The 12244-nt window shown below is 41.1% G+C and overlaps 1 protein-coding gene across 3 annotated transcripts in view; it reads left to right on the forward strand.

Annotated features, from left to right (window-relative positions):
* Nucleotides 1–2604: 2604 nt before the first annotated feature.
* pex5la (peroxisomal biogenesis factor 5-like a) overlaps nucleotides 2605–12244 on the forward strand; it is a 59898-nt gene continuing 50258 nt past the window's right edge. For 2 of the 3 annotated variants that reach the window (XM_079575140.1, XM_079575141.1), the window contains exon 1: nucleotides 2605–3019. In XM_079575140.1, coding sequence (XP_079431266.1) covers nucleotides 2999–3019 — 21 coding nt within the window. In that variant the 5' untranslated portion in view covers nucleotides 2605–2998. The remainder of the gene's footprint in view (nucleotides 3020–12244) is intronic. The other variant, XM_079575142.1, reaches the window with a different exon arrangement.

The following is a 12244-nucleotide window of genomic DNA, read 5'->3' on the forward strand; positions in this document are numbered from 1 at the left end:
AGTTGGAGCCAGGCTGGATGACAGGTTTAAATGCACCTCAAGTATGTTATAGACAACACAACGACCTCATATGGACTTAATGTCTGTCAAAATCAATCCCAGTGGTCAGACACCTGTCCTCTAGATGCATTGTCTAAAATATATTAAATGTGACATATCAGGTATCAAGTGTTGGACAAGCTGAAACACGGTTTACTTTGTAACATTAGATTGAACCACTTTGTTCTGCCTTTCAGCTGAACGTTGGGGCCGCATTTAACTTGTGATTGAGCCACTTATATCAAACAAAAGGGCGTTGTTAAAGTGCACTGACCCAAACTTGAACAGCAAAATGTAATATATTTAATGTCAGTCTGTGACTGGGAAAAACATCCCCAAAGTGCATGATTCTACCCACTCGAAAACCTGCTGTGAGGTTGTGATGCAATTCCAGTCTCTGATGGGGAATAAGACTTTCAAAACAAAACCACTATTGTGTCTGAGGATTTAGCTGTGTGCTATAACATGTAAGCCTAATAAATACTACAATCATTACCTCAGGACCAAAAACCATATGGATGTCATGTTACACAAGAAAGAGTTCATTGCCATATCAAGACACTGTGAAAGCTGCTCCTGTTCAGAGTTGCTGCCGTGTTAATTGTGTGTAGAACAACATACTGTATGTGCTGGGCCTAAAGCGGCTCAGTGAACTGTCTAATCTTCTCTTAATGCACTAAGCCTAAACACAATAATTGAAAACATTGCATTCATGAAAAAATAAACATGAGCTCCCACATCAACAGTAATACATGCAGTGATAGAATAATGGGAACATGCGAGGCACCTTTAAATAAAGATGGATCACATTAACATTCAAAATACATTTCATAGCCTATGAACATTCTTCTATACCAACAGTCTTCAATGAGTTATTAGGCTATTGCAAAATAATCATAATAAGAATGGGGGGAAAAAGTACTTAATCATTGCATGAAATAGCCTACACTGCGTTCCAAATTATTATGCAAATTGTATTTTGGTGTCAAAAAGGTAAAGGTGTCTCGGGGCTCTATAAATCACTGACATTAATCTCAGAGACCTGGGATGATTAGTTGTCAGGTTAAGCCCAAAAACTACTGAAAAAGGGTATTCAACTTTATTATGCAGATCATCATTTTCAAGCAATATGGTAAAGAAAAAGGGACTTTCTGCTGATGAAAAGCATGAAATAGTTGAATGCCTTGGTCTAGGTTTGAAAACCTTCGATATTTCATGAAAGATTAAGTGTAATCATCGTACTGATGAGAGATTTGTGGATGATTCAGAGCACACTCCGGTTTGTGCAGATAAAGGCACAATATGGACGGTTTCTGCCAGACAAACACATCAGATTAAGAGAACAGATGCTACAAAGCAGCACACAGGTATTTGAAGCTGTTAGGTGCCTCTGGAGTCTCCCAAACATCAAGGTGTAGGACCCTCCAGAGGCTGCAGTTGTGCATAAACCTTCTATCCGGGCCTCCCCTAAACGGTTCATTGAAGCTGAAGAACAGAAACGGCTGCAGTGGCTCAGAAATACATGAGGAATCATTTTCAAACTGTCTTGTTCACTGATGAGCGCCGTGTAGCCCTGGATGGTCAGATCAATGGAGTAGTTGGTGATTGGCTGTGACGTCAGTAAAGAGGTGGCGGAGTCATGTTTTGGGCCAGAATCATGGTGAGAGAGCTGGTCGGCCCCATTAGGCCCTTTTAGGCTCCCTGAAGGTGTGAAAATGAAAAATATGTGAAGTTTCTGACTGACAACTGTCTTCTATGCTACAAAAAGAAGAGCCGTGCTTTCCCAAACAAAATCCTCTTCATGCATGACAACGCACCATGTCCTGCTGTAAAGAATACCTCTGCATCACTGGCTGCTATGGGCATAAAAGGAGAGAAACTCATGGACCCCCTCCTCCCCTGACTTCAACCCTATTGAGAACCTTTGGAGCCTCAACAAAAAAAACTTCTCTGAGGGTGGGAGGCAGTTTTCATCCAAACGGCAGCTCTGGGAGGCTATTCTGACATCCTGCAAAGAAATCCAAGCAAAAACTCACAAGTTTGATGGATTTAAGAATTTTGAAGCTGCTATCACACAAGGGCTCCTATGGAAAAATATAACTCGACCTGTTAATTGTTTGTTGTTGATTGAAATATCTTTTGATTTCAGTAAGTATGACCTTTCAGTTAATTACAAGCTTTAAAATGTATTGAAACATGAGTTGCATAATAATTTGGAATAGTGGATTTTGAAGTTTTTACTATAGGCCTATAGCCTATATATATATATTTTAAATCACTGGGAGATTTGTTCAACCACATTTAATTGATCCTCTACCAGTTAAAGACTTGAAAATTATGCTGACTCTCATTTGAGTTGACAATTTATAAAATCTTAGAAAAATGTCATTTGCATAATAATTTGGAACGCAGTGTTTAGCACAAGAGTTGCTGGCATTTCTCAAAAAAAGGAGAAAAAAAAACTATATATATATGGTCAAAGCCAAGGCATCCGCAGTGAAATGTGACTGTATGATCTTGTGGCTACTCGTGAATATACGTCAGCAGTGGAGGAGGCACCAGAGGGTGTGCTCTCAGCCACAACACACAGGGAAGAGGAGCGCGCTATAAGAAGAGAATGAACGGGGGCAGCGTCAAAACACAGCGGACAGCGGGGGAGCGGGGGAGATGTGGTCAGCGGCCAGCAGCGCGACTTAGAGGTTTGTTTTTTCACGGACTAAACACACCTTCAAAACAACACCATCAAGTCCGAGTCTGGTGAGTGAACCAAAAAGTCTGTCCGGCGCGCCCCGTCCCCGGATGAGCTCCGGACTTCAGCACTGAAAGCGGGACAGCTCCGCGGAGCGAGCCCGGACCCTGCTCCCCAAAACGCCGCTCCCGATGCAAGCACGACCGGTTTGGCTCAAGTCTGGTGCGAGTCCACGCTAAAGGAGAGGTCCCGACGCACTGCGAGCTCAATATGTACCAGGGGCATTTACAGGTATGTTCATGAGTGCTGTTAGTGGAGGCAGCGAGGCGCACTTTGACTCTGTTTGTGTCAAGGCAAGGGCTTTTCCCCCCTCCTTCTCATTGACAAAAACAGTGACAGTCAGCGAGTCGGGGCGAGGGGGACTAGCAGCTGACAGCACTGCGCTCTCTGGCTGAAAACGGCAGCATTTAATCCACTAATGTCACATTTCAGCAAAGGGCTTCGCGTTGGTGGTTAGTTTAATGCGGTTAATGGGAGCGATCGTTGTCAATGTTCAGTCAGGCTACGTTTTCAAACAATCAGCGTCAGGCTCGGCTGCGTCCCACGTGCACCAACAAATAATAACACTGGAGGCAGAGCATTGTATTGACATGCTTAGACGTGCCATCCTAACTTAATATGTTTATCTGTGGTAGCGATCGACTCGTCAAAGCAACAACAGAAGAAGGAATAGTTACTGAACTATAGCCATGTATTTCCGACATGAGGCATACTGTAGCCCATGTGCCAGGAGCCTTTACAACAGATGCTGTCATCTTCAGTTTCCCTCTGTTTCGGAGCAGTGCTGTCAGCTGATGGAGACGCCTGAGCTCCAGACAGTTGATTATGTAATAAAAGAGCAGTCCTGACTCAGGGCTTTTGTGGAGAGCATTAGGACCAAAAGTTAATATTTCATAGTACACTTCTCCAGCAACACCATTCATTGAGAATGCATGAATAAGCAGTTGCGTGTTCTTGATAGTTTTACCCATGTTCTATTAGTGAGGGGTCAGCGGAAAGGCTGTTTTATGAAGTCAGATGAATATGTCTATATATAATGCTCATTCTCATCCCATTTTATGTTCATGATCACACCTCTGCCGTCACACTGTGCACTGTTTTCCTCCAGACGATTAAGAAGCCTAACCACTGCATACATGCATGGGCTGGATTTAGCAGCAAAGGTCCAGTAAATGCTGTAACTGATGGTAATAGATCTGGCCGTGACGCATGCCTTGTGTAACAAAAGCATTTATCTTGCTGTTTGTAACACTTTCTCTCCAGTCAACAACAAAGTGCAAGCGTGTGTGTGTGTGTGTGCGTGTGTGTGCGTGTGTGTGCGTGTGTGTGTGTGTGTGTGTGTGTGTGTGTGTGTGGGTGCGTGTGTGTGTGTGTGTGAGAGAGAGAGAGTTGTCTGAGGTTTAAAGCTGCAAAGTGATACAGCACGTACAGCAGCATGGAAGAAGTGCTTAATTTTAGCGTAAATGTAGCCATAACATTGTGTCTGTAGATAGGGCTGGCATCTGGGTGGGTTTACGGTATCGAACTACAAGAGAACATTTTGTCCTGAGCAGTGTAGGGACTAAATATGACACGTGGCCAATCAGAACATTTACCAAACTGCTGCAGTGTCCTCATGCCTTCCCGTGGTCAGAGGTGAATCTGTACTGTTTGCCTTTATTTGGAAGATAATTCAGGTTTATTAATTAAACGTCAGTCAGGTATGGGGTTGCATATGTGTGATCAAAATCAGGACATTAACACTAATTAACTGTTCAAACACTGGTCTGTAACTCTTTTACTCTGCACTAACCACTTGTTTATTCGGCACAGATCTGAAAATAGTCAAAATCGTCAGAATATTGGCTTCTGCTTGAGTCACACATAAATACGTACAATAAGAAAATAAAACACATTTCCTCTGCATTGCATCTATTCTAGACCTATCGTGGCAGTTCACTATTTCCAGCTACACACAAACAAAGCCTATATTTTTTAGGCTTTTTTTACTTTTCATATATGCACATTTTTGTTTTGGGACCTTTGCACTTAACTTAAACTCGTGAGTCTCGGCACAAAATAAATTCAAAACGTAGTCTATGAGCGACATATATCAAACACTATCACCTATAGTTCTCAAAAAATAGCTGAGAATAAGAAAGACAACTTCTTTTGTCCTGCAACAACTCATTCATTTAACTTTTATAATGAACCCGAGCTAACTGTGTCTAATTTCCTTGAACATGTATGCTGTGAATGTGCGCACAATATCGGGTGGATCAAATAGCTAATAGTGAGTTGGATTTCAAAGTGGTCACAAAACTTGCCCTCTTGGCTGTGACAGAAGCAGGGCTATTGTGTGGTTAGGTCAGGTCATAAACAAATGTTAAAAACAAATATTTATTTTCATTTTGTTTAGGATTGTTTTTTTGTTTTTTTTTAAACAACATCAGAGTCTTGTCTCTATAACATGGTTCAGGGGTCTTGCTGATTAATCAGTATTTTAATTTACCAGCTGGAGATTGTGTTACTATATCCAGTAATGGAGAAGAGCAATGTGCAATAAAAAGTAATTGAGAGGTGTAGATATCAGGCCCATTGCTCTTCGGCAAACTGTGCTGCTGAAGGTGCAATTGAAGATGCCTCTCCAGGAGGAGCAGCTGACTCAGCACACTCCTGCACAAAGACCAGTACATGAGATATAGCTCTAATCATGCACCATGCAGCTTATGCATAGTACACGGCCTGTATGGTGCTTCCCTGTTACTGCTGTGACATTTTAAATCAGACTGAGAAGCTCCCTGCTCCACTCTCCCTGTTTACAGTAAATCTAATTAGTCACTGCTCGTACTAAGAGTAAAACATTTCTTGGTTAAATGATGCGCAAAGGCCTTTGGATATTTACTCACTTAAGCACAACACGGTTACATAATTTTATTAGCATATGGAGAGAAGCCCTGAGGGTAAATCTTAGATGAATGTAATGATGATTAGGAGTGGATAGAGAAGCTTCCTTCTCAAACACTATCTTTCATTATTGTTTGGGATTTATATTTGCATCACTGGCAGTTTGTTTATACCTATTCCAAACGAGGGTTGCAACATTCTGGGAAATCTCAACACCAGTAATTTTTCATGGAAAATAAAGGGAATAAACAGGGAATTAACACAACTGAAGGACAGACATGAACTGCAGCATAAGAACCTGATTTGAAAGTTAGACAGATAACTCTAAGAGAGAGGGTTTGAAGAGGACCGTGTTTCACCAAGTGTGTGCATTGTTACAATGATATATTGTCAGAGTCAGTGCCATAATGTCTGCAAAGATACAGTAGTTCTATCATTGCGGTCTTTTCTGTTTAATGCAGCTGGTCGGACACAGGCCTCGCCCACTCCTCGTACAGTATTGATCAGTGTCTGTCAGGATTGGAGTTAGAGATGGAACAATTAAACCAATCTTAATGAATTTAACCAATCACAATGTGATAAAACATCAAGGTTCCCATTGAAAGTTTCTGGAAAATGTCTCTAAATGTTTCATGGATTTTCCTCCATGCAAACCCTATTCCACACATGAGCATGTGGAAAGCACTAGAATGAGTTTAAGGAATTTTGATTTAATTGCCCTGTGGGTCTATTTTGCACAGCCAGGTGTGTAAAAACTCATTACTCAAGTTAACCTAAGCAGACATATGTTCGCAAAGCAGGAACATCATAGTGTCTCCTGGTCTTGGTAAGTAAACAGAGCAGAGCCATCAAGTCAAATCAAGTTGTTTTTGTATAGTTCAAAATCACAACAGAAATTGCCTTAGAGGGCTGAACAAATTTTACTGATTAACAAACCGGAACAGTTTGGAAACCAGTAATGACACAGACATCAAACAGTGAAACAGACATATGTAATGTTCAAATCAACAGTTGCCCGTGCTTAGACCCTCCCTCACAGCAAGGGAAAACTCAAAAACCCAGTGGGAGAAATGAACAACCTTAAGGAGAACCACATATGAAGGAGAGATTCAACTTCCTTGGACAGGCGGGTTATAGATCGCCCGCAGGCTGACGTGAGATGACAGGTTGCTTGGAGCAAAAATATGAAGGCATACTATAGATATTGTGTTATCTGATTGGTAATATCCCTAAGCCACAAAGTGTCCAATAAACTCAATTGCAAGAAACAGAATGACACCATCAACAAACTACTCATGGCAGCCAGAAAATAGTGTTTGAGCATCCAATTATGCACCCAATAATATTACAGCCTCTGCCAATTAAAATCCCCCTTTCATTTGAAACGCCTTTCTGAAATTAGTAAAATGACACAAAAAAGCATTCAGCATTCATATTTAATTCAACACCCAGTGTGTTTTGTGAAAGTCTCTTTGGGTGGTGTAATTCGTGAAGAGATGCTAAATGTGCCAGTCAAAGCTCAATAAAGCTGTAGGAAATGGTACATCATCATCTGGTTTAGTAAACAGAGCAGAACCAACAATAAAACCATGGCCTTGCAAAGGCTTAGTGACGTGTACACCGTCTCTTGTGATTGGTTATCTGGCAGGTCACTAAATATGCTGCTTCTTTGACTGCTGACCTTTTGTACTGAGAGTGTCCACATGTTGCAGTGTTAAGTCTCAACAAGGGAGGTCGTCCAAGTGTTTCCACTGCGGGAGTTTTAATGCCGCTCTGATTAAAGACGTGACCTCCTGATTAATGATGATTTAGCGGGCCTGCCTCTTTCACAGTCCGCTCTAATCAGTCAAATCAGGTGGAGGCAGGAACAAACTTATACTGTATATGCAGAGTGTTACAGGAGATTACAAACGTTATCAGCTGTTGATGAAATAGATAAAGATAGACAGAGAGTGAGAGAGTATGGCTGGTCAGATTATATTATGATATAGCCTTGATGGAGAGTAAAATTGAACAGGGAAAGCCAACAAACTACTCTCTAGTGTGTGCTGTGGTATCTGTATCCCGTTTCCAGTGGCTGATGGCAGTTTAGGCTTCTCCAAATGGTAGTTGATGCGCTATAGAGACCAGCTTGGATCGCTAAAGCGGACAATGGGGCGGCTAAGGAGGATTTCGACCACATCCGTGCCACATTTGGGCCATAAGCTGATTGAGCATTTGTTCGAGCTCTGTGAGAACTGACAGATTTTCTTAGGCTGTGCCCTTGTTTTATCGGCATTACTGAACATAATGGAAAAAAAACCCATTGAGGGCAGTCATGGGAGTGGAAATCACAAAAACTGAAAAACAATGTTTAATCTTGATGCATCCTGCAACAATGGATTATTTATGCTATGTGGTCGCTTCAGTCCAGTTCCTATAGGAAACTCCCTCGCACCCTTGAGCAAATTCATCCTATTAGTGATTGTAATGGCTTTTGTCAGAGTATGGATTTTCATGGAAGTGATTTATGATTACTATATACACCCAACAAAGAGCTAAGACAATAGTTACAAACTCCAACCAATGAGCGGGCAGGAGAGCAGGAAAACAAGACACGAGAAATGGTGCTAAAAGATAGGCTTGTGATGAAGCATTTCCTCTTAGATGATGACCCCATTTTTTTTTGACTATATGCCACATTTGGAATAATCTCCTCACTTTATTTATTTTGAACCATTTAGAAATAATAACAATAATGTAGTGCATAACAATACAAAGGATTTGTTCGAAAAGGAGTGGGCTGAAGTGTGACCTTGTTTAGTCCCACCCCCTTGTTCTAACTTATATAATCCAATACAATTTATGATGAATGCAACATCATTTCTCGGCAACTTTAATCATGAATATGCATTTCATACACAAGGCAACTTCTATCTAAGACACTTACAAAGCTTTCCTTTTTTCATTTGTTTTATCATTTATAAGCACATAAGTAAGGATTAGCTTTGCTGTTAAATAAGTTTAGTCCCTATAACGAAACATGCCCAAAACCTTTTCCTAAACTTAACCACCCCCGACTAACCCTAATCATAGTGCTGCCAGTGGTATCTGTTTCAATGCTTATTAATGTTATTAATACTTAGTAAAACTGAGTAAAGGTCGTAGTGGAGTAAACAATACAAAAAACAAGAAATACATTGACAGTTAATAACAATATGCGGCACATTGTAACCAAATTCAATTTTATCACACAATGAAGTTTCGAACAGTTATTACGTAATGCGGTATTGGCACAAAATGCAAACTTTTTTTTTCAGTTTAATTTCACATATCATCATTTGGGTTGCGGCCAGTGATCTGTGGATGTTATATGATGTGCATGGTGTATGCTTTTGTAGGTCCCAGTTTTTCAGGATAGCGCAAAAGGGATTACTTTCTGTTAGTTTGCTGGAAACTATTAAAACTAATCAAAAACCTTTGTCATAGCATTTGTGTATAGTAGGTCCCATAGCCAATGTAAAAGACATAGGTCAAGGCTCCTAAAATGTACAATATGCAATAATCATTAGACTGGGGTAGGAGGGTGTAACATTTGCTACATGGCGTGAGTTGGGCATTTCCTCCTTATTAAAAAGATGTTTTACATTGATGGACGTCTTGTATCTTTTCGACAATTGCAAGCAACATATAATCTTACAAATTCTATATTTTTTTAGACTTTAGATACGAAGTCCACCTTCTGACAATGGCATCCATGGCAAGAAGAACTGGAGTTACGAATTACAGATGAAATTTGGCAGGATGGCATGCTCTTATTCAGTTCAAGGCTGTTGCTTTTTTGTTTGTTATAAAAAATAAAATAAATAAAGACATAAGCAGTTATTGTTACTGTTTAGTGTAAAATATTAATGGTCTAGAACTATCTTGCACTTTCGACTAAATTCCACACAATAACCATATCGTCGTGTCTCTGAAGCTCCCAGTTTGAGCTTGGTTAGACTAATGCAGCACAGCGCAGTAGGATGACATAACAGTGTGTGTCGCCTTCACCGCAGACAGAACAATCTCTTTCTTAGAGTCATTATTATGTGGGGGCTTTGGTCTGAACTCTTGACTCACGGGCCAAACGTTGCCGCTGCATTGACAGCTTTCTCAAATAATGCTTCCCAAAAGCATCAGTGTTAAGGACTCAGTAGATTTCCTTTGGGCATCAATCCACTCCGAGTGTGTTAACGCAGCAGCTCTCTTAGCCCCACATGGAGAGTCCCGTGAGTTACTGTACCCAGCCACCTTTTCCCCCTCCTCAAAAGTAGGACAAGCCCCAGCTTCTTTGTTACCGGGAGTAGAGGGGCGCGCAGGGGAGCAGGGAGCCCATCCATCTCACTCTCCCGAGCCATTCATAGCAGTCATTCTCCAACTGGGAATTAATTTGCTCCAGAAAGCAGGCGTCTCTCCCGGCTGCAGTGGGGGGAGAGAGTCCGATCGTCTGGGGAGATAGATCGCGGATGAGAGCTGTTGATAAACAAATGTGCACTTCACCGTGGCAGATGTGAGTTCCACTTCCAGTGAACTCTAAATAGGGAATGGGTGCTATATCATTCATCTGCACTTCTCTGTCTTCTACAACAGCATCACATGAAAGCAAAGCACTTTTTTGTTTTTATGCTTCGAAGAGTTTGCAAGAGGATTGTGTAATGCTGATTCTCCAGTGGTAGAGAATGTGTCCTGAACTTACTACATAACAGTTCTCTCTAATGCTGTCTCCCTTGAGTCTTACTGGCATCTGAGTAATTGTTAGAGAATTGAGAGAACTTGCCCTTAAGGTATACTGATTCTCTCATGGACTAATGTTGTCTCCCGTAGTCGCACTGGGTCCTTAACATACTCCCTCACATAACATTGCCCGAGACTGGAGTCTTATTGTCGGCTCATATTTATATCTCTTCTGGTGGAAGCATAATCAGACTTGGACATTCAATGTTTGTTCGTTGACTGTTGCAATGTCTCCAGGCTTGTATTGATTTCCATTGGGCTAGCTGATGCTTCTACAACATCCAATTGTGTGCTTGAGAAATACAAAAAATAGCTAAATAGCGAGTGCAAGCTGGAAAACAATATAATTATGTCGCCTCTGCTTGGGTTCGCGCTACAGAAAAGCAGCAGGACAGGGCTTCAGTGACATCAGCAGCATGCGTGCCTCTGTGCGCAGCTTGGCAAAACAAACTTTGTAGCATGTGTCCGAAGGCCGCTTTTTACTGCGGAAAATTCATACCTGCGCGGAAAATATAGCGTGCAATGAGCAGCTTTCAGAGTTTACAGGAGAACAAGGATTCACAGATTCACGTTGTATCGCTGCTTTACATGATACTAGAGTAGGAGCGGAAAAAGTTCCTCGTAAAGTGGCCCAGTTGTCCCCTGTCGGAAAGCTATTAAAAGGGGGGCTGGTATTTAAAAAGCACTAAGAACTGCAAATGGCCCCTATGGAAAAACGCCTTCAGTTTGTTTGAGCTATGGTAGAAACAAGGCTCTTAATACTAGGAGACCATTCTATGTGGGTTAAGTGAAATAGAGAATTGGTGGTATGCAGTTAACAGATGAATCATTGCCTCTATCACCGCACTTCCCCGGCGCAGTTCAGCTCAGAGAATCCGTTTTGCACGCCTCAAGCGCAGATACTCATCTTCTGACTTACACACTCTCGACATGTGCCGCCAGATCTCAGCCTTAGCGGCTCTATCTTCACTCGTCGCCTTTCTCTTTCTCATGGCCATTGTGGGCCTGTCATGATAGCAGGATAGCGCCTTGCATAAAAGAAATGCCCCGGTGATTTTTTTTTTTTGCAATTAGTACAAACCTACAAACTGCTCTCTCACAGAAGTAAGTTATGTTACCTTTGATGATGTCCTGACAATTCGTCTTAAAATGACTCAATAGCAGAAGAGAAAAGCTTCAATCACCGAACTGTGAATAAACTGTGCAACATAGTGACACTAATACACTTGAACAAACAGTATGGCTTTTTTTTAGTTAGACCATCGTCAATCTGCTTGATTCCTCAGACCCAACACAAAACAAAGGAGACCGAGACTTATCTTTTGTTGATCCCAGACTGTGGAATGAGCTGCCCCTGTTCACGAGACAAGTGTGTTTTTAAATCATGCCGTGCTCTCCTAGTTTTTGAAGTTGACTTTTACTGATTAAAATTGTCTTTATGTGCGAATGTACATGTATTTGCAATTGTATTTTTATGTTGTCATTTTTGTACAGTACTTTGGTCAACTTTGGTGTTTTCAATAGTGATTTATAAACTGGATTGGTTTTAAAGTAAAGTGTCGTTTTGCAATTATTATTTTTTTTTTTGCAGAGGTTAGTCTAGTCATAGGTTAAGAACGATTTCATCCTTTTCAATATGACGTTGGTGTGGATATATAGTTTTGTCTGCTCAGAAATCCACATCACACCAGCCCAGATTACAATTTCGCTTTTATGGATCATTCTAAGATTGCTTATATTATTCATTGTAATTGCTTGTTTATTTATGTGTTGCTTTTAAGAGGTAAACTATAGGGCCATCGGCTGCTTTTGAAA

Source organism: Gobius niger (genome assembly GCF_951799975.1).
Source record: "Gobius niger genome assembly, chromosome: 17".
NCBI classification, from domain to species: Eukaryota; Metazoa; Chordata; class Actinopteri; order Gobiiformes; family Gobiidae; genus Gobius; species Gobius niger.